Source organism: Oncorhynchus mykiss, chromosome 8, assembly GCF_013265735.2.
Source record: "Oncorhynchus mykiss isolate Arlee chromosome 8, USDA_OmykA_1.1, whole genome shotgun sequence".
NCBI lineage: Eukaryota > Metazoa > Chordata > Actinopteri > Salmoniformes > Salmonidae > Oncorhynchus > Oncorhynchus mykiss.
This window is the reverse complement of record NC_048572.1, coordinates 22,405,148-22,428,167: the sequence shown is the minus strand read 5'-3', so window position 1 is coordinate 22,428,167 and position 23,020 is coordinate 22,405,148. Positions and strand designations below refer to the sequence as shown.

The following is a 23,020-nucleotide window of genomic DNA, read 5'->3' as shown; positions in this document are numbered from 1 at the left end:
CAATCAGGGACAGCTGTCTATCGTTGTCTCTGATTGGGAATCATACTTGGGTAGCCTGTTTTTCCACTTTTACTTGTGGGTAGCTGTATTTCTGTTTAGTGTTTGTTTCACCTTGCAGGACTGTTTCGGGTTTTCCTTTTGTATTCAGTTCCTTATAATAAAGATGAACACGTATCCCGCTGCATTTTGGTCTGACGATTCCTCTTCTTCCGATGAAAGCCGTTATAATAATACAATTATTATACCAAGACTAGCCTAGAACACCACAATGCAATGAATAATTGTATTGTTGTGAGTATAAAATTCTAGGCTGCGGTGAAAATGTTATTTGAATAATGGTGCAAAAGCCCTGTTCCATTCTGATCAGCTGTGGGTCTACTCTCCAGTTTATCAGATCATCACTCTCCAAAGTCGTCCTCTAATATTGTGGCCACATATGCTCCCAGCAGACCCAGTTCTTCAGGAAAGCTTAACAGGCTCTGGCTCGTCTCCAATCCGTGAGGCTATTCCTCGTGCACCTAGAGCCTAACGCTTCAATATAGGGTAAATATTTGTAATTTAACCTGTAACACTCTGAGTGGTTGTTCTGGGTCCTGTACAGGCAATGTCATAAGAATCCCCCGCATTCTTAGAGTGACACCATTAGGTAAAATATCTCACATGGTTTGAAACAGTAATTAGTGACATTTTATTTCAAATCTAGACTTTCACCAACATCTGTTTGTCGACATTGACATAGTCTATTTGATTGTGGTGTTGAAAACGTAAACCATGATATTGAAGCACCCTAAGTCTGTATGCTTTACTTATTGGTTGTGTGGTGCATTGGCACAAACTTGTTGATGGAAAATGATTTGCATAGGCTGATCATTGTCTGCAGCCGGCTCTGATAGTAGTGTAAATGAAACAGGCAGGGAGAGTGAGCCTTCTGCATGCTTAAGTGGCAAAGTTTATATCCGTGTTTATAAACACAAGGTCGCTACAGTTATTATTTGTCGTTGTAAACCTTATTTTGAGTTAATTCAATGAGGGGGAGGGTGTGCACATTTTTTTTACAGTAGGGGTGGTCTTTGTTTTAAAAATATATATATTTGGGATGGGGGGGGGGGCATTTTTTAAAACATCTAACTGCCCCTTAACATGTCAGTGACCAAAGAGGATAGATTATAACTGTGATATTTAGTACAGCTATTGGTCCATAATAGACATGCACCTGAAACACGCAACAATCTGCCATCTTGTGGTCCTAAAGAAAATGGAATCCCAAAATGTGAAATAATGTAAAGGTAAATGTAAGTGAATTTTAGGTTTCATGTTGTTACAATGGGTGTAACATGATTTTCTTCTTTCAAAGCTGTACATCTATGTAAATCTCATTACAGAAATAACTGGGACCTCTTCTGGGATTGACTAGAACAGAACTAATAAAATGAGACCAGAATATGGAATTCTGGCTGAACTCTCAATGACTCCCTTGCAAAGGAGCAACTGAACTGCCACAATACTTAAAAAGTATACGGCTTTGGCTTCTTTTTACAGTAATACAGCTCAAGTTGGTGCTACCCAGGCAGTAAATCTCTTGAGAAAGGGTTACCGATGTCAGCGCCACAAATATCATTATTAACCAACCAAACCATAATCACTCATCAATCATACGGGATCCCATGTGGTAATGTACTGTAACTGTTACCTAGGGTCTTCTAACACGTTACAGTAGGTCAGTTTCTCCAGGAACGGTACAATGTAGGCTACTTCTAATCAGAACTCAAACATGAGCTGCCCCACGTATGCTTGTTGTGATAAGATCCTTGTTTAAACACACAACCAACTGTCAGGTCAGCTATAACTTCAACAGCATGCTTTTATTCAACAGTTCATAACTTGAAAAATATCTAAATGCCTCATCCATGAAACAACCTTCGTACACTATGTTCCAGTCCTTGAAATAATACTGGCATGTGACATAAGCATAGTCAACAGTTGGTTGATAAACACAGACCAGAGCCTATAGTTACATATGACATCCTGTCACTGAGAATAACCCAGTCTTATTCATGTAGTGGCAAGCAAATCACATGCAGATTGAAGCAAAGGCATTTTATTCTGCTTTTAGAGGTTGTTTGGAGTGAAATTGTTTACGCAGATGTCAAATGAAATGCAAGTCCTCCAGAATAACTAATTCGGACACACTCCTCGTGCCTCAACCTGCTCCATGCGTTTCAGTCTGTGTGATGTGGACCAGAGGTCAACCACAGCTGCATCCACACACAGCATTGAGAAATAGAGATGTCACGCTTTATACTGAAAAACCAGCATGTGTCAATTCAATCCCAGCTCTGATCACCCAGGAAGGAGAAAGCTGGTGGTACCCATTCTCTCAACTTTCAAGCAGCACAAACCATTCATTACACATCCCACTTCATTAGCAAAGCTATGTCAACATATTGTCTCAATAATGAACTGCGCAATTAACATCCCTTATGGGCAGTTCAGTTTTTGTTTAAAATTTAACTTTGAGCTGATAAACAAAGGTGATTTTTATTCACAATGTCAGCAATCTTTCAATAATTTCAAAGAAACATCCAAGACAAACCTTATGCATGGATTCACGAGGACACAATTCACATGTTCCAGTCTCTGGCCAGGACAACGTCTGCAGCATTGGCCAGGTAAATTATAATTAAAAATGTACATACTCATTTAATTTCCCCCATAGACATACTGGTCAGGAAATCATATATTAATTCATATCATTAGGTCAACATGCAACAATACTGAACCGTCCCAAGACTAAATCGTTGGCAGCAGTTTTCTGAGGAATCGGGGGTTGTTGTTACCCTCTTGTCAGTCAAGCAGAGGATGTTCACTGCAAGAGATCAATGCTGTTGGAATGTTATCCTTTGAAATTCAAGAAGTGTCGGGAAACCAGGCTGTTCAGAGAGTCCTGAAATTTTAGCAAAATTGGCACACGTACTGTTCCAAAAATACAGTAGCAAGTTTATCGATCTATATACAATGTCAAAGCACTGTCCGTTATAACAGTGAGGGCCCAACCCAACAATGTTTACTTGCAGGTGGTGGAGTATGTCCGATATTGTCCTTTTACATGAAGTCATCCGAATCATTTCCATCCTGAAAAAGATACAATTATACATTTCAGACATAACGGTCATATTACAACACACTGTCATATAACCAATTAATATGCCAGTCTATTTCTGAAAGAAGCAGACTACACATCCGTTTAGATTGTTAATCAACTCACCTCAGTTGTTGTCATATTGTCACTCGTCATCAGCGAAGAATAACTGCTATTAATGGACAATTACTGTGTGAGTTTATCATACTATTCACAGTGTTTTGGGATGACAGATGAAGAGAGGTGATGTAGCTAGGGTTGGACAGAGATAAGGGAACTTACTTGAGCTCATCCAGCTCTCTTCTTTTTTATGCCATCTTTATCTTTCTTTTTCAGATCTTGTATCTGGGCCTTCTTCTCGTTTCTCTCTTCCGTATCTCGGGACTCTTTCTCTGCTGCCAGATCAGGGTATCGCTCGTCCTTTGTTTTCTCCAACCTGTTCACAATCTCATTAATCTTCCTCTCTACTGCCACAATCTTAATCTACAAAACAGTAGACATATTCTAAATGATCATTTCATAGATATTACTCAAATAGAACACCAATAGAAACTAAAAATATATTGACAATGAAAGCTGAGACCTATAAAAGTAGCCAAATAGATCCGAAAGTTACACAGATACATTTTGCCAGAAGAGAGAAATCACTGACCTCCTTGTGCCGATGGAAACCTATTTGGCCTACATCCATGTCCCCTGTTTTTTTTTAGGTTGGCCCATGGTGACAACATTGAAGTTGTTCATTTTACATCCTGAGTTAAAAGGATCAAAGTTTCCTGGAGGAGGTTTCTACATTACTATTATATTATTCTAATCAAACTCACCGGGCCACTCAATGTATTACCTTGGATGCTGTTGTTTTTCACAAGCTGTACACAGTCAATCAAGACTTCCTTGGAAATATCCTCAATTGTCAGTCCCTTAGGCATTCTAAGGTACACATGGGCAGAAGAGAGTTTATCCACATGAAACCTGTGGAAATAATACAATTACTATTATAAAAGCAATAACACCTCCACACTAAAATAATCAATAACATGCATATTACCACAGCACTATTAGCTGATATAGGACTACTGTACTATTAGCCTAGCTCTAGGGCCACCTGGTGGATATTCTTCAACACTACATAGAGTAATGTATACATAGAACCAACGGTCGGACTCATCAAATGTTCAAATCCTAATAATGTATTTCATGGTTTGAGTTACAAGAAGAAATAGATATGAGTTTCTCACCAAATGTCTTCAGGCCATCCATATTTGATGAGATCTTCATCTAATAGTGAGAAAGCAGCCGAAAGTAAGCTGGGTAGTCAGATCCGACCCGCTTGATTACAGCCGAACTAGGGTCGGACATGCCTCCTGTGTAAAGTAAAGTAGTCCGCATGCTTCCCTTCCGAAACAGGTCGGAAGGTTTTTTTGGGCTGTTCGTTCACACATTCTTTCTTGAGGCAAGACAAAGTTCGGAACCGAAGTCTACGCCCCTTCCTCGGTCACTGGTCAACATCAGGGATTCTCAATGAAGTGTTTGTCATTCAACGATATTTGTTTTCATGCACATTTTATCGCTTGAGAAATACTGCAGATTTCTTAACTTACAATAATTCTCACTATTTTGCATAAGTGTATACTGGCTACGGCATCTGAAGATCGCTTGAAAATAGTACTGGGACCTGTTCCCCACGTCTTCGTCGGTGATGAGGCCTTCCCTTTAAGGCCCAACCTCATGAGGCCCTACGCTGGACGCCAGCTGCCATTGCCAAAGCTTGTAAGGATCTTTAACAAACGACTGTCCAGGGCAAGGTTAGTTGTTGAATGCACCTTTGGGATTCTGGCAGCCCAGTGGAGAATGTACCGGAGAATGCTTGGTCTCAGCCCCTCAAATGTCGATGCCTGCGTGAAGGCCACATGTGTTCTCCACAACTACCTGCGGAGGTCATTCCAGGAGCCGCTCTGGATGGCGATGGGCACGCCAAATGGTCCCCTTCCTGATGCCAGGTCGCAATTGTAAATGAGAACTTGTTCTCAACTTGCCTACCTGGTTAAATAAAGGTAAAATAAAATAAATAAAAAATGTCACCAGGACAGGTGCCAGCAACACCCCCAGACAGGCACTCCAGGTGAGGGAGAAGCTGACCACCTACTTCTCATCGCCAGCAGGTGAAGTCCCATGGCAGTATGCCGTGGAGTGAAACGGCTCTTTTAAGAGCCTCCTAACACACAGGTTATTTTAAGAACCATCCAGCGTTGTCCATAAAATTGCATTTCCCCCCCAGATTACTTTATGTATCATTGTCTCTCTTCATTTGGAAGCTATATTTAAGTGAAATTTGGGAGTAAAGACCACACCTTAACCCCTCCCCTCTCCCATTCACGTCAGTATTATACACACCTGGCATGGTACACCAGGTGAGCGGGAGCACTAATTAAGGTTATACGACATACAGTTAGTATGATAACAAAGGGAATAGGTAACCTAACCATACAAATAGTAGTTTACCACCATGTTCACTGGTCTGACAAAATAGGTGGGAAAAAAAACTAATTAGGAAGAGAATGTGTTTTTACTTTCATCTTGTCTTAGATCTGCAAAGGTGTAGGGAATAAATAAGCAGATTAAGTCTAAATTAGATATGAATAAACAACTGAAACAACTGACTATGAAAACATAATTTAATAAGTATTCAAGTACAGGAAAGAACATGACAGGTATGTGAGTTGTAAAAATGTTTTAAAAAATAAAACTATTGAAAGAGGTGTGTGTGCATGCGTGTACAAAAAAAAGAGAGAAGTTTTTAAATGAATGTGTAGCCTGTAATCTGTAAGAGAACAGCAAGAGCATGTATTTTTGGCACAACTGCAGACCGATACAGGGACTACTCATAAAGCCTAGACGTAGTAGGGGAACTTCAGACATGGCCATAAAGAGAGAGAGGGCAGGGCACTGGAGATCTGAGGTGTGTTTGTCTGTCTCTGAGAAAAAGGGAATAATATGTAGCCATAACACAGCTAAACAAACAAATGGCCCCTGGACGTCGCAGACCAGTCGATGGAACATAACTTCACAAACAGTTTCAACACCCTGGTTTTCAAGTGGTTTTAAATGAAAGAAATATATTGACCTTTAGTCTTGTAAGAGACCAAGAGCATCTGTGAAAACTCTGCATGAGTTTCAATTCAGAAATCTATGTAAAACTAATAATGAATGCTATCCTAAGACTTTATAAACAAATTACTTTATGAATTGACTGAATTTAAACAGAACTGACGTGTGTGAAAAGAAAGGTACAATGAGGGAGGTCAAAACAACAACCAGTCAACTCCTCCTCTTCCTGTCCTTCCTGTGAGCTTGTCTGTTAAATTGGACTCCATCTCTGGAAGGGAAGAGAAAAACAACACATACAAGCTTAACATAATGACACCATAAAAGGTGAGATTTATGTTAACTAAATACTGCTTGTATAGTGTCGTTAGTGGCATAAATATAGGAACAGTGTGGTAAAGTTGGTAATACTTGCTGTTTACTCATGGAATTTGTATTTCAGATCAAAAGATGAATATGACAGGCAGATATTTGACAGCAAACTGTTTTAGGATATTTTCTAACCCAGAAACAACAGCTATACATTTGCCTCATATTAATACTTTGATCTGAAATACCAATTAACCCACATGACTATACTGTAAAAATGACCTACTTTACTTCACTGGTCGCAAACTTATGACACTACCTGTGATGTGGAGAGAAAAAAACATACCATTGAACTCGGCTTCGAAAAGCAGCTGATACATTTTAACCTTGACTGTTGCTTTTCTTTGCTGAGGCAGCCTCTTCAGTGTTTGCACCAGGCTCATGGCAAAGAGGGTCTCCTTCCTGTGATCATCAGGTTGGGCTGCATCCCGCTCGACTGCTTGGAGGAGCCTCTGCTGAAATGAGTTGATTGGATCTGGGGGCTGGTACCTCCGATGACGCCTGGTGTGATGTTGTTGCTCTTCGTTTCTCTGTTTCTCTCCACGGCCACATCCTGTTCAACGAGGTCCTCAGTGGTCACTTCCGTGAGGTTCATAATAATCTCAGGTGGTCCTAGATTCAGAGGTGCTTCCTCCATTTCATCATCTTCCATGGCTGCACCGGTAGTGGTCATACTCGTGGATGATGTTGTAGAGGGTCTCACTCCACCGGTGGAGGTGATGGTCGCATTTGTAGGTGACGTTGAGGGTCTTGATGCACCGGTGGCGACAACACTTGTGGATGACGTAGTAGAGGGTCTGGCTGTAAAATTGCCACTCGATGCCCTAGCCACAATAAATGGATCCAGAAAAGAAAGAATGTCGCAGAAGCACCAAGGCTGCTGACCCAGACCTCTTCTTCTCTTTCTCTGCCCTTCTCTCTCTCTCTCTCATACCTGTCCCTGAGTCCTCTCCACTTCCTCCTACAGTCTTCTTCTACATAGACATGAACATGATAAGCCAAACCATTACCTAGCATAACTATAGTTATTAGATAGCTATCATGGACTTGTCACCTACTGTACACTGACACACACTGTTATCTGACCAAATTATCAGGGTACAGTAGTATCTACCATTTCTATTAATCTAGCATACAAACTCACACTCTTTCACACATGATTATTTGGGAAAGTTATCAAGGGTAGTAACTTGCATAATTTATTTGACTATTTCTTTCACATACACCTCATTGGCTAGGTTAGCTAGCTAGCTAACGCTGCTAGCCACATCTAGCACAAGCTCACTACTAAACTGACCTGGCAATCCTACTACCGTGGACACTTGTCTCCAAGCAGCATTTTTTGTGTTTATGTCCCTGTAGCTGTCAGCAGTTGTGTCAAAGAGACACGGTTTTGAGGATACTGCAAAAATGATTCTCTCCTCCATGTGTCCAACTGCATGCGACCATTTGCAAAAGGTACCTGCATCAGTATAGTTGCCTAGGTGCGCAAAAAATGTTATGCAGCAGTGATGCAATGACGCAGTCCGTGTTTTCGAAGCGTTAATCTTACCATTAACACGCGTCACTTGTGGTTTGGTTTTGGAAGCATAAGGAACTTATCTTTCATATCAGTGATAAATTATTTTGAACAAACAAAAAGGTTAAATTGATACACACCTTGATAGTGTTAGTTTTCCCACACGATCATATCTCCATGTTACAGCGCTTGTTTACGGTAAACAGACAAGCAGCGACCACATATGCTAATTAGCAATCTAGCGTGCTCAGTAAACCTGTGCGTAAGCGTAAGAGCCAATTTATGCTTGATCCGAAAATGAAAATGTGGTCGGAGACTCCGTAAGGAGGGTGTGACGCAATTGCAGAGCCTCCAGAGGCACGCAGAGGCCAAATTTAGCTCTGTACCAATGTCCTGTGTGCCCACCGCCTCCCAAAACTGCTTAAACAATGCTGTGGGCTCAGTATAGTTCCGCATTGACATGATTGATTGATGGTAGGTGGGGGCGGGCGGGAGGTCCTGTATAAACACAAACTCACTTCCTTGACAACAGCTCTGCTCCGTGAAGCATAACATGCTGACCACACCGCTCATGTACGAGCGTTGCAAAATAAATGTACATATACATGTTATTCACTTATTGCACCCACATTGCTCACCTGCGTCAGCGAGTATCTTGCGTGGGCAAGCACTAAAATATAAATTTGTTCTATTTGTGACACTCAACGCGCTGCAAGTCCGGCCTCTCCCATCTCCTCGTTGTTTTTTTTAGGAGCATGTACACCGAAGATTACGTATGTAACCACGGTTATGTGAGCTATATGGATCACTCCAATATATTGATATCACTCTGCAGCGGAGGGATACATCCGAGGTGAAGATTTACAGATTTACTTCTGTGTACACTAGTGACACGGCTGGGGTTTGCCCCTATTTATAGACACCATCGCCACGACACATGTTCTCAACATAATTTTTAAGGCGCCTCTAGCACCGTAGAGGATTGGAGTGATCCATATAGTTCACATAACCGTGGTTACATACGTAACCTTCATTATGTTTCACTATATTGGATCACTGCAATATGTTGGTATACCAGTACCAGATTAGTCGGTGCTAGAAGGACCTGGCAAGCCAGAGTCAAAGTCCCAGAGCGGGACCAAGACGCTGGGGCCGTCAATGTGGAAGGGTGGGTCCCGGCACAGTCCCCGGAAGGGGAGGCGAAGCCCAGGACCGCTGAACCAACCGCAGAGGGAGGTGCCACATTACCCGATATCTTGCAAAGGTGCAAGAGGAAGCCCAGTTGGCCGCAGCACAGATATCAGCGAGGGGCACTCCTCTCAGTAGAACCCAGGACGCAGCCACATCTCATGTTGAATGTGCCACCACAGATCCCAGCACTGGCCTGCCAGCCAGGCAGTATGCGGTCGTAATTGTGTCCATGATCCAGTGAGACAAAGAGCTGGTCTGTTGTTCTCACTGACCGTGTCCGCTCCCCATAGGCAGCCAGTGCCCTCACATGGCACAGCATGCCGGAGGGAGGCCCAGACCCCCCCGCCACTGCCGGGGGTCGTAAGCAGACAGGATAAAAAGAGATGTTCACATGTCTGTCTGACAGAACCTTCGGGAGGAATGAAGGGTTGGGGCAGAGAGATATACTCTTCCCCACAGGGTCCATCCGGTAGCACTCAAAACTTACTGAAAGAGCATGGAGCTCACTCACCCTCTTCATGGAAGTAATCGCTACCAAGAAAACCACCTTCATAGAGAGGTGTTTCAGGGATGCTGACTCCAACTGTTCGAAAGGCGGCTTTGTCAAATCTGCCAATACCACATCCAGATCCCAGCTCGCTATTGAGCGGGTCCTAGCTGGATGCACGGGACGAACCCCTTTCATAAACCTTGAGACCAAGGGATGGCGCCCCTATGGCTTCTCCATCCACTCCACATGGCAGGCAGATATAGCAACCAAATACCCACTCAGGGTAGAGGCTGCCAAACCCTCATCAAATCGAGACTACAGGTATTGGAGGACATTACTGCACCCAGCATTACTCGGGCACAACCTCAATACCAGTACACCAAGAGCAGAACAACCGCCAGAGCAACTGGTATGCCGCAGTTGTAACCAGCGCCCTTGCGCTCTGCATGGTGTTCATTACACCCTCCTGTAGTCCTAACATGGACCATTGGTGCCGTTCAGTGGCCAAGCCCACAGACTGAGGCGGTGCGGCCTCGGATGCCACAGAGTGCCAAGTTGCCAAGAAGTTGCCAAGGTGTCCCAGACAACAGGGACAGGAGAAGGCTGAACCAGGGTTGTCTGGGCCAGTATGGGGCCACCAGCAGCAGACGATGCTCTGCCATCCTGGTCCTGTCCAGCACAGCCTGGATCAGGGGAAAAGGGGGGAATGCGTAAGCTCCAGCCCTAGCCAATTGTGAGCCAGAGCATCCAAGCCCAGAGCCCCTGGTGGCTCCGACACGGAGTACCACAGGTGGCAGTGTGCATTGTCCAAGGAGGCAAACAGGTCCACTTGCGCCCTTCCGAATTTGTCACACAGGTGCTGCACCACCTGGGGATGTAGGCTCCAGTCCCAAGGTGGCGGGCCCTCCTTCAAGAGCATATCTGCTGCCACATTTAGGATGCCAGGTACGTGCGCTGCGCGTACAGACGCTAGACGTCCCAGAGCCCAGAGAAGGAGACCGGGAGAAGAAGCAGAGGAAGGGTGTGTCAGATGACCTGCCGGGGCCAGCCTCTCCTCTGGCACCCCGAGCGCATGGGTCCCCTAAGCACGTCCCAATGGCGGTGACGGTGGACACCATCACACCTGTCACAAAGACAAGCCATAAGCTCAGCCAAGCCAACAAGGCCACGGAGCCCTGGGAGAGCTTATGTCGTGACCCGCTTTTAGGAATAGGAACCCGGTGAGGGATAAATTACCCAGTACCTCTGCAAAAACCAGGGAAGACCCACGTGGGAAAAACAAGCTGTTGCTTCACCTCACGATGTGCCCCTCCCCGCTGTCGACCCTTAGCACAAGGCGATGGGGCAGGAGATGGACTCCACCGTCGTTCGGGTGCAGGTGGGTGGCAACAATCCGTCTGCCTTGGACCCGGGGCCTGAGGAGGCGGTATGAACCGTCTCAGGGTCTCCTGGTCCCCACAAACCTTATCGGTCTGCTCTAGACTGTCAGCCCTGCGGTAATGAGCAAATGTGCTCTGGGGAGCAGCTGGAAGATGGGATTGCCCCAGCCAGACATGGATCTGTGTATGACTGCTACAGTAAGTGTGTCTTTTTTTAATTTGAAGGAGTCTTTCTCGCTGATCAAAGGGACATATGTTTCAAATGCCATATTGCAAACTATGATTATTGACGTTTCTAAACGTTAAAACAGCTTCGGGATTGTAGTTAACATGAGCCAGTCGTGGGCGAAACTAACGTTAATGGCTGAAAACTGTAGGGAGAAGGCAGACTGAACTGTTGGCCTGAATGTAAACAAAAACAAACTATTTTGAGTATGTGACATGAAAGCTCTCTCACAAGACATCAAACGTTGTTAGTTAACAAAACGATTCAAGAAGATTCTCTAGTTAGCTCAACTGCTAACTACCTAACGTTAACTATGTACGGGTTAGCCAGCTAAAAGACAAGCTCAGCTTCTCACCTGCACTCGTGAGTAAAACACCATCCTGCATGAATGGAAGCAACTTTTTCAAACCTGAAAATACATGTGCATCATAACGAGATAAGCACAGAGTTCGTGATAACTGTGCTGAAAGTTGACACGGAAGTCGTCGCTGTTTCCGCTTAAGTGATGTTGGGTAACTGTTTTGCAAAGAGGCGCGCGCTATTCAAAACAGTCTGTGAAAGAACCGCGGGGAAACAGAACGCTGGTTGTGGCAAACAAACCACAGTTCCACAACTTTCTAACTTTGTTACGTTGTGGATAACGTCTGCTTGGTATGTGTTTGTGAAAAAACAATGTATTTGATTAAAGTCAGTTAGCAAAAGTGTTTAGATGGCATGACGTTTTGATTTTGAAAGTCAGCTACTGTTAGGGTGTATTCATTACGTTTTGTAACCGTTTAAGAACCAATCGGGACCGCAAACAGCGAAACTGCGAGGGACCTACCGTCGTAGCAAAACTTAAATGGTTCCTGTTGCAAAACAGGCATAATGAATACACCCCTGTGTGCACTTCAACTCTGTACGCTAAATTAAGAATCCTGTCAGGCACAAAAACGAGTATCTAGCAAACTTCTACCTAAAATTAGTTTAGTAACCTCTTGGTAAAAAGTTGCTGGCAAGTTTGATCACTTCACGTTAGCTACTAACGTTGGTATGTTTGCCAGACAGTGTTGTAGCTGGGTATTTATGGCAATCCATGATGATCCCTCCAAATATTATTCACTCAGCCACTGAACCCTGGCTGGCAGAGACTGCTATCTTCACAAATATTTAGCGTCAAGATATTTAACAATAACTGTTCAGTGTTTAAATTACATTATGTTTGCATTTCAATTATAATGTATTATTGTTGTTATGCTAACTGATTATGCATGGTTCATTTACTGATGCTATTTATTCTTCCAGTGAAGTTAGAAACATGATGCCTAGTACTACGAGGAAGCACAGGTGCGTTACAAGATGTGCATTAGTCCATCATATTTGTTAAATCAATCAATCATGCATATAACATTGACTAACATCCATATTATTCTACTACAACATTTGTAGTCGCCCAGCCGAAAGGCCTGTCAAGGATGGAGGATCTCCCCTGAAAAGAAAGTCACCCCGGCTGCACCAGTCTCCACTAAAGAAGATGTCAGCCAGACACCAGGAGAAGGAGAACTGCCCATCCCCTCAGAGATCACCAGCTCCATCTCCCCTAAAGATTGCTCAGAAGAGAGCCTCTCCATTCCAGCCTGCTGTGGTTACAGGGTCCTTCTATGGTAAACGCAATCCTTTGTACCTGACACCCCTGGAGAGGAAGATGCTGAATGAGACCAAATCACTGCCAAGGCTGACCACTGTGGATCCGTATGGAATACTGACGGATGCTGAGAAAAAGAGGATGATTAACAGTAATAAGGTCAAGAAAGTGTCCGATGTACACAGAATGAAGACTGGCTTAAAGGGAAACGGCAACTTCAAATCAAGCCTGATCAATTCCTCAAAGCCTAAAGCACCCACCAGCACAAAGCAAGTGGAGCCGAAAAAAGGCATTCCCTTGACCTTCGGTGGTTTAAAGTCTAAGCCCAAGCCTAAGATCTTCGTTGGGGCTGCCTTTTTCAGCACAGGAAAAAAGCCAGCCTCCATGTACAAAAAGTCTGCCCTGAAATCTACCAAGCCAGCTTTGAGTTTTGAGAAAACAAATGCTCTGGTTCATGCGTCAGAGGGAAAACAAGAAAAAAAACAAAAAGCCCCATCTCCAAAGCGATGTGCTGTTGTAGTGAAGAAACTGCAGGAAGAGCTGCAGTCTCCACCCAGTGTCCAGGATTTGCTAAAGAGTCCAGGGTCACCTGAGGCCCTCTCACCCAGAGCTATAGCAGAGAAATATGGCATGAGCAAGGATGTCAGCATTGTGTTAAACATATCTTTGTCTCCCACATGTTCAGGATCCCCAGAAATAAACACTCATGTGAGCTGTATATCACTGGAAACGTGTTTAGCCTGAATCTCAATGTCTGTTAATCCCATGGGGAAATAATTAACAAAGCATAGTGTAGACATACTACATTTTAATATATTGTTCTTTCACTGTTTGTAGGAGGACTTTATCACGGATGCAGGCTCTCATGCAGTGTTTGATCTCAGTGATATTAGCCCATTAACCTGTATCAGCAGTCCAGTCAAAGGTAGTTTTTTTTGTCATTGGTCAATTATCATTCATATGTTTTTACTTCAAATCAAATGTCTTTTTCATTTATGATTTCTCTCTCCCCTTTAGACTCCTTAGCCGATTCTGTAGAATCCTCAGCTGTGTGTACAATCTTTGGATCTGAATCAAAGAGGTAGGCAAAAACCACTTCTGTTTATTTTCAGCTAAAATGGTTTACTGCCCTCCAGGGAGGAAATTATTTACAGTCTCGCACATGGTCAAGTAGTTGTAACACTGTATACGGGAGTGTATATGCATTTATTATAATGTTTATTTTCTCCCTGTAGGCCCCAGAGGAAAGCAGCTCAGGCCTCTCCAATGAATTGCAGCACCCCCTCTTCCCTTGGTCACCCCATTCCCTCTGCTGCTAAAGAGAGAAGAGCCAGGAAGAAGAGAGATATGAATAAACAGGCTGAGGCTGATGATCAACTCATCATTGTAAGTAAATCCTTTGATGGACAGATTAATGGATGGAAATGTTGATGATGACTGTAACCTCGCTCCCTGCCATCTGTGAGCTCTGCTAATGCTCTGTGTTTACCTCAGGATGCAGGCCAGAAGCAGTTTGGGGCCACCACGTGTGGGTCATGTGGCATGATCTACAGTGCAGACAGCCTGGAAGATAACTTCCAGCACACACAGTTCCATAAGCGTTTTCTGGACAGTATTACGTTTGTGGTGCGTACGCCCAGGCGTTTCCTCCCTCCTACTGATGTGTACAAGTTGCCCTAAGGATGTTGCTTTTAGAGTGGCTCATTATTTTTTCCACAAAAGCTTAGCCAAATCCTCTGCCATGGTTTAGTGGGGGGAAAATGTAACTGACCACTCTCTCTCTCTCTTGATTTCTGACGGCTGCTTAATCAATGTTTCCTTCTCGTTCCCAGGGCTGGAAGAAAGAGAGGGTGGTAGCAGATTTCTGGGATGGAAAAATCATTCTGGTTCTACCAGATGATCCAAAATACGCTGTCAGAAAGGTACAGTACTTGCACTTTTCTTAAATAATTCCCTTTCTTCTAAAATGGAAGACCCACAACCTTCATCAGAGACAGTTTTTGGACCCTGGGTTGAACATTGGTCTACAAAGCTCCTTGCGCACATTCATGGCCCACAGTAACAGAGACAGCAAAGCAACCCCACAGCATTATCAAACCTCCCCTTTGTTTGATTGTAGGGAGGGTGTTATTTTCATTGAATGCTTCATTTGGTCGTCAGTAAACGCTGATCGTTATTGCCAAAGAGCTTTAATTGTGTTTAATTGGTCCACAGAATATTTCCCCAGGATTTAGGCTTGTTTAGGTGGGTTATTGAGAAGTTCAATAAGGCTTAGATGTTCCTCGGTCAGAGTGTTCCTATGTTTACCAACGGCCAAATGAAGCATTCAAAGAAAAGATCACCATCCTCCCAGTCAAACATGGGGAAGGTTTCGATAATGCTGTGGGGTTGCTTAGCTGCCTCTGTTCAGCAGATTATAAATGTGTTTTGGATTGCAATGTTTAATCCAAAAACGGTCTGAAATCCTCCTTGGTCATGTCCTCTGGCTGCTCCAGCACTCTGAAGCCCTTTTTGAAGGTTGTGGGTCTTCCAGCCGGACAACAACCCCAAACACACATCAAAAGCACAGAATTGGTTCAAGAAGCGCTGGACTGTTCTGTCATTTCTATAACCTATGGTGAGAGCTGAAAACAGCAGTTGGTGGAGGGCATAACCTCAAACATTGAAGAATTAGAGCGGTTTGCTGCTTAAGAGTGGGCCAAATTGCTAGTAGAATGGTCCAGCAAGCTCATTGATGAACAACTGCCAACAAATGCTTCTATCTTGGCCAAAGGCTGTGCAACCATGTACTAGCTGGGGTGCCAATAATTTTGTCCATGCCATTTGTCTTTATTTTCTAAATTTAAAATTGTAAACTTAAGTTTACAAAAATAAAATTGTTTCTGCAATGTTGAGGTGTGGGGAACTAAAGTTTGCAACTTCAACTTATTTTAGAAGAAATTGTGAATTATTTAAGAAAAGTGCAAGGATGCCAATATTTTTTTCCACAACTGTATCAATCACATCAGTTTGTGTTTATGCATTTGGTGTGAATGGAATTCTGAACCCACTTGTTCATGCTTAATGTTTATCAGGCAGAAGATGTGAGGCAACTTGCTGACAACGAGTTGGGCTTCCAGCAAGTGTCCCTCAGCTGCCCCAGCCAGGCTAAAACCTATCTGTTTGTGAACAGTGACAGGATGGTTGTCGGCTGCCTCATTGCAGAGCACATACGACAGGTAAAATCTATTTTCTCCAGTGCTGCTAAACTTTTTCGCTCTGTTCAAATGTGTCACGCTCCAAACATGGTAGGTTTTCCAGTAATGGATCAGGAGTATTTTACCCGACTATGGTGACGTAAAGGCCTGTGATAATGTTAATTTCCGGTCGCGTGCTTGCGAAAGATGAAGTTTGATTTATCAAGAAATTAACTAATATACGCTCAGATAGAATCAGACGTGAGCTTTAGTGCACGGTCATTTCTGCTGTCAACTCTGTGTTCATGAGGGCCAGTGACGGGATGGTCATCTGATGCCTCATGGCAGAGCACATATGACAGATAACTACCAATAGGGGAGTTCTCAAGGAGATTCAATCAAGTCTTTGTAAACACACTTGGTTGGTTATTCTCACTTTCTAACTAGGTGTTGTTGGTGAGTGGATTGCTATCTTACAGGGATATTTAGCTGAGTGACTGATGAATGATTGGGCTATCTTGACCTTTGTTTCCAGGGCTTCAGAGTGCTGGAGCAGCCAGAGCAGACTAAGGACATGACCAAGGAGGATTTCATGGAGCACCACAGGGTCTGGTGCTGCTCTATCACCCCAGAGAAGGCCATCTGTGGGGTCAGCCGTATCTGGGTGTTCAGCCTGGCCCGTAGGAAGGGCATCGCCACAAGGATGCTCGACACCGTCCGGTAAGAGAATTATTACAGGTTGGGTAGTGCTAACGACTTGAGATAAATGGATGTTGTTAATGTAAGGGATGTGGTCTGCACAACAATGGAAAATGTGGATAGCTACTGGTTTGAGGGTGCATTCGTTTCAGTGATATATAAACTGAGTTATTCCTGATTTAACCAGGAAAGGTCATATCCCATTTTAATGAATGTATTTCTGTCATTTCAGAAACTCCTTTATGTATGGGGGCCACCTGACCAAGGAGGAAATCGCCTTCTCTGACCCTACCCCAGATGGCAAACTGTTCGCCACAAAGTACTGCGAGACGCCTGCGTTTATGGTCTACAATTTCATTGGTTAAGGCTGAAATTACATTTGACATATTTTGGTCTTTTAATGAGTGTGTTAAACGTAGGAAAATATACATTTACATTATCACACTACCGTCACCACTTTTAAATGGACATACATCCATCATTTCTAATCACACATTTTAAAGCCCATTTCATAGAGAATGCTAAACTGGACAATATGTAGTAACTTACTTTGAAGAGATGGCGATTGATCTCTTCTACATAGTTTGAATAAAATCATTACCTCTTATCACACTTCAGAATCACAATTTCTTGGAAAATACATGTCATGCTGCGGTCTTCTAGTGAAACAGGTGCATTTTGGGTAGAGTAGTTTGTCAGCAATAGAACTAACCGTTGTGTGCTGCTGCTACTTACAGAAACGCATTGTGAGCTAAATATCTGTACTGAGCAAAAATATAAAAACGCAACATTCAAAGATTTTGGGCTGGTGTAGTTACATTTGGTCTGCGGTTGGTACTTATGGTAGCGAAATAGCGGTTGGTACTTATGGTAGCGAAATTGACATTCCCCGGAAACAGATTTAGTGCACTTTCCTACAGTCAACATGCCATTGTGCACTCCCTCAACTTGAGACATGTGTTGCAACAAAACTGCACCTTTTAAAGTGGCCTTGTCCCCAGCACAAGGTGCACCTGTGTAATGATCATGCCGTTTAATCAGCTTCTTAATATGCCACATGTCAGAATTTCTCCTTTGAGAATCCATTCACCTAACACCTTTGTGCACAAAATTTGAGAGAAGCTTTGTGCATGTTGCATGTGTTCAGTGTATAACAGTTAAGTTGATAAAGATACAATTTCAGTCAGGCTAGTCTTAATGACGATGAGCATCTAAGCATATTAATTTAACTGCATGATCATTAACAATCTGACTGCTTCAACTGAGAATTCCTTCCTATATTTTACATTACATCTTCAGTTTCAGATTGTGCTGCACAATGTATGCCCACATCAGTTTGACATGAACACATGACACTACTAAAATGCTGAAGTATTAGTCTTTAGAAAAGCAGCTTCTTTAAATTGTTTATAAATTTACTGAGACATTTTGTTTACTACAATTCACCTAAGAGTACAGTACATTGCATACATACAAGTCAAGACAAACAGGAAAGGTTTCTGGATACGAAAACAAGACTAGTCAACATTACAGTATGGTTTGAATAAGATGAGACTAGTCTAACTGATCAGTCTATGACAATGACGTCCGCCTGCATGTTGGACTCCAGAACCTGAACTATTTGGGCAGCCGACGGGCGTTTCTGTGGATTCTCCTCCGTGCAGAGCCAGAAGAGCTCCACCATTCTCTGGTAGGCTCCCCCAAGACTCTCAGAGTCCAGCGCCGGTCGGGTGCCCAACCTCTCATAGTAAGCATCCTCATCAAAGTCATCCTCATCCATTGAGACATCTAAAAAGAGAAGTAATTTTACAATAAACTTTTATATTTAAGCAATCATTGAGCAAGTGATATTGTTTGACAAACAGTGACAAATCTCAGATCTTATGAAGTAATTATCGAAAACAAGTTAACGTAAGAGAAATAGCCTTTTAAAAAGAGCTCTAGATTCAAATACAGCCAGAGTATGAGAACTCTCCTTACCCTCCTCCTCACTGTTCTCAATCTCCAAGTGAGGCATGGCCAGAGTCATCATCTCCCACAGGGTCAGTCCGTAGGCAAAGATGTCTGCCTTGTCCGTGATCACGCCTCCCTCTTCCAGAGCCTCCTTGGGCTTCCACGGCTCAGTGCCAACGTACTCTGCTTTGGGGTTACTCACTGAGAGAGGCAGAAACAGGAATAGGTTTAAACACGTTATACAGTGATTGAAGCCAGGGTTTTTAGGCATATTGGGAGTTCTTATATTTGACCAACAGTTTATTTGTGGTTCTCAGAAAATCCCAAAATAGAATGTAAAGATCTTAAAGTTGGGAACATGTTTAAGAAACTATTGAAGAATAAAGAGGAATGTATTTGCTTTGAAGCCTAAGTAACAGAAATGGAGATATTGTAAACATTTTTGATCCCCTTTCCTTTTTCTTGCCAGTGTTAACATCTCTTAACTATAATTAATCACACATTGCTCAAAGCATTTACAAGCAAGCTGCATGAAAGGGTGAAACTATTACCAATTTTAGTCTATATAAAATGATTAATGTGCATTAAACAAAGTTCTAGCTCTTCTGCATTTGGTTTGAGGTAAACTAAACTCTTATTGCATTTCACTTGACACCCGGAATGAGTCACTTTTGCCTAGGCCTAAAGCCTATTTCTGAAATACAAGAATACATACACTTGTATTGATTGTGTCCTTTTCATTGAGAGGTTCCATGACCTCATGAAAACAGGCATTGTTTACATGGCAAACCACCTGTTACTCTATACCCCTCCCTACAGCATCACTACCATGAATTCCCAGGCTGTGTTTATAAGAAAGCCCTTGGTATTTGTTCCATTAGGCTCATGACATGAATGCGTGCAACATTGTGAAAATCATCTACAGGCTACTTTGCAGGAACAACAGCTGTTTGGCATTACTCCCAGAGTCCTAAACCAGGCTAGTAGGAATGTACTTTGTTAAAGTATAATTAGGGTTTACACCAGACTAATTTCTCAGGTTCACACTAACAGTGAAAAGGGCAGGTTGTCTGACAACATGGGGAAACGAGGCCTAACGACCAAAATACCAAGTAATGCCTATTTTTCATAGTGTTTAATTGGATGTATTCAGCTCAGATGGTGACATCTACCTTTCATATTCTCATCCAACTGCAAGGAGACTCCCACATCGCAGATTTTGACAGTCTCAAAGTCACCCTTGATGACAACATTGCAAGACTTCATGTCGCCATGTAATAGCTTCTTCTCGTTGTGAAGGTACTGGAGAAAGTGGAAAAAATATATACATTTCAGTGTTTCCTTCCTATACCTCTATAACAATTGTACAGTCATGTGTTTGACTCGCATTAAAAGATGGAATAACATGAAGCATCTGGGAACAATGAGAGGGAAAGAGAAAACAGGAACATTGATATTTAAGGGGATTCTCATGGTGGCTTTTAAAGTTTATTTGGTCATAGCTAGGCAATGAATTAAAGATATCTACACTCAGCAATGACACTTAAAAAAAACACCCCTTCAGGGGATTACAGAACATTTGAAATCGTGAACCTCAAATTGTTTTTGTAATAACACCAATAGAGGAGGAACTCAAAGACCCTTCACCACATGTCTGTATTCACATCAGAGGAGGATTGAGTTGGGGAAAATGTATAAAAGCAATCTTCAATTACATTTGCTTACATTACATTTGCCGACTTCCCCAAAGCATGAGAAATGAATAAAGGCCATCCATATCAATTAGCCTATCTGTATAATCACATCAAAGCCTATACAGTTTACAGTACTCCTGGTATTACAGCTTTCTGTTTACATGCACGCTCAATTACCCACCCCTTCCGGACCTAGACCAGGTGTAAACTGGGTTCAAAAGATGAGTATGAGGTTACCTGTAGGCCACGCGCCACATGCAAGGCCACTTTCTCAATGGTGGCAGCTGGATAAGCCTTCAGGCCCTCCTCTCTTCGCCACTCTATCAGGTCATTCAGGGACTTCTCCCCACCATACTCCATGGCCAGGCACTTAGAGCCATCATTGGCAGTGGTGAAGGCACGGAATCCTGTCAAATCATATGGCTGTTAATACAGATATCAAGAACCAAATATTGCATGGACTGGGATTTGTTCAACACAATCTTTATAATATGTACAAGTACGGTAACCCTTTTCATGTAGAGTATAGGTCATTACACTGTAAAAAAATAAAAAACATTTTCATTCTTACCAACAATGTTTGGGTGCTGCAGGCCTTTCAGGATATTTGCCTCGTCACAGAGTCGTCTCTGGTAGACACCCACCTGCTTTGAGGCACATTTGTTGTTGATCTTTTTGACAGCCCATGGAGACAGGTTCAGTTTACCAACTCTAAAAAAACGAGCACATGGGAACATGGTCATGACTCGTGACACACCAAAACCATGGGTGACATTGAAGAAGCTAAACAAAACAAACCTGTTCATGAGATACACATTCACCCCAGTTCCACATCCCAGTTTCTTCATGAAAGGGGAGGCAGGGATGGTTATGGGAGTTCTAGGACTGGCAGTGCTACCAGAGAGAAGGCTCTTCACCCTGTCTGGTTTGCAGGGCGTCTTGAATCCATTCACATCTCTGGCAATAGTGGAATCCATTCTTTCCTAGATCTGTGACAGATGTAAAATAATTGTTCAATGCTAGCACAGCTGACTGGCTAGCTAACGTGTTATCTAAGGCTAGGCCACTGATCTAGGCGAACGTTTTCCCATTCATAGACGGTAATACCTTAACAGTTAGTTACATATTCTGCTAGGCTAACTTCAACAACCGTCAGTGATCTAACGTTATCGCAGGGACCCAAAGTTAGCGATCATGCTAATTTACTCAAACGTACGATTATGATCGTTTTATGTAACTAAATCATAATGGGATAAATTCACTCATTATTATTTCTTACCAATTTCTGTCTTGTAGCTACTAGCTATGTCTTCATCACAAAACCTGCAGAAAACGCGCCCAGCCTTCGTTCAAAAATTGTTTACGTAGGTCAAGTACAGGCGCGCTAGAAGGACAAACGGCACGTCTGTCAAATGAAAAAGCGTTTTAAAATATGTAATGAAAAGAGAAAGTGAATGCCTAGTCAGTTGCACAATTGAATGTATTCAACCGAAATGTGTGTTCCGCATTTGTAACCCACCCCCTCTGAATATGTAGCCCATAGATGTATACAGTGATTGAGCCACAGGAGTTTGGTAGCACCTTAATTGCTCCGTTCCAGCTATTATTATGAGCCGTCCTCCCCTCAGCAGCCTCCACTGCTCAGATTGAGCCCACCAACTATTTGAAATACAGGTCAGTGGCATGGACACACTGGTGTATAATATAATGTCATGATGTAGCTAATGGTGCTTCTGGTTTGATAAAATATATATATATATATATATATATATATATATATATATATATATATATATATATATATATATATATATATATATATATATATATATATATGCATGCAAGTAAAATACATGTATTACACCAGCAGAGGGCAGGCATAGGAGCTAAATAGAGAGGTATGTTGTTTGTGTGGACCTTCAGTCTATGTGGATGGTGGGTATATGTAGATGCACCAAAGTGCTTTAACCTACATTAAACATCTTACAAACGTATAGTGCATGTCATGACCACAGGTTATAAATAGGTAGATGTGACCACCAGTGGTGTGTTGAGCAAGGAGGATGGTCCTGTGGTACCATAATATACAGTATCAGATTCCAAATCAATGAAGGCCTACTGTAGTGCACTGAAATGTGAGATTCATGCAGAGCCAACTTGTCAAACCCGTGTTGTTTATCTCTCTTATAAACCACAATTATGTTCAATGCACGTGTGTCTTTTTCTTGACTGATATGGTGTGTGTTCTAAGGGGAGAAAAGATAGCTTTGGGTATGCAAATGTTCTGCACTCTCTCACAGACTGTTTACGCAAGTTAAAAAAAAGTTTATTTATCTTAAATTTTCATGTTTGGGGCCCAAACCCTGGACTCTAGTGGCAGAACAGATATCCAGATTTTCTGCAGATCAAGGGACAAATCCCCTGTTTAATTTGTTATTTAACCAGCCTCATTTGAG

At 42.6% G+C, this 23,020-nt stretch overlaps 2 protein-coding genes and 1 pseudogene across 2 annotated transcripts; 1 reads left to right on the top strand and 2 right to left on the bottom strand.

Moving 5' to 3' along the window:
• Window positions 1–2,519: 2,519 nt before the first annotated feature.
• LOC110529616 lies at window positions 2,520–3,830 on the bottom strand (annotated as a pseudogene).
• Window positions 3,831–11,763: 7,933 nt separating this feature from the next.
• On the top strand, window positions 11,764–18,164 carry LOC110529614 (N-acetyltransferase ESCO2). Its single transcript, XM_021611971.2, has 11 exons — window positions 11,764–12,069; window positions 12,703–12,744; window positions 12,847–13,750; window positions 13,880–13,967; window positions 14,060–14,123; window positions 14,278–14,428; window positions 14,537–14,668; window positions 14,875–14,964; window positions 16,117–16,260; window positions 16,754–16,938; window positions 17,150–18,164. The coding sequence occupies exons 1-11, from the start codon at window positions 11,924–11,926 to the stop codon at window positions 17,280–17,282; spliced, it is 2,079 nt and encodes a 692-aa protein (XP_021467646.2). The 5' UTR covers window positions 11,764–11,923; the 3' UTR covers window positions 17,283–18,164.
• A 146-nt stretch (window positions 18,165–18,310) lies between these two features.
• LOC110529615 (lymphokine-activated killer T-cell-originated protein kinase homolog) lies at window positions 18,311–22,003 on the bottom strand. Its single transcript, XM_021611972.2, has 7 exons — window positions 21,844–22,003; window positions 21,363–21,553; window positions 21,136–21,275; window positions 20,802–20,971; window positions 20,043–20,172; window positions 18,898–19,071; window positions 18,311–18,705 (listed from the first exon to the last, which is right to left on the bottom strand). Exons 2-7 carry the CDS (start codon window positions 21,539–21,541, stop codon window positions 18,485–18,487), a joined length of 1,014 nt encoding a protein of 337 aa, XP_021467647.2. The 5' UTR covers window positions 21,542–21,553; window positions 21,844–22,003; the 3' UTR covers window positions 18,311–18,484.
• Window positions 22,004–23,020: the final 1,017 nt, after the last annotated feature.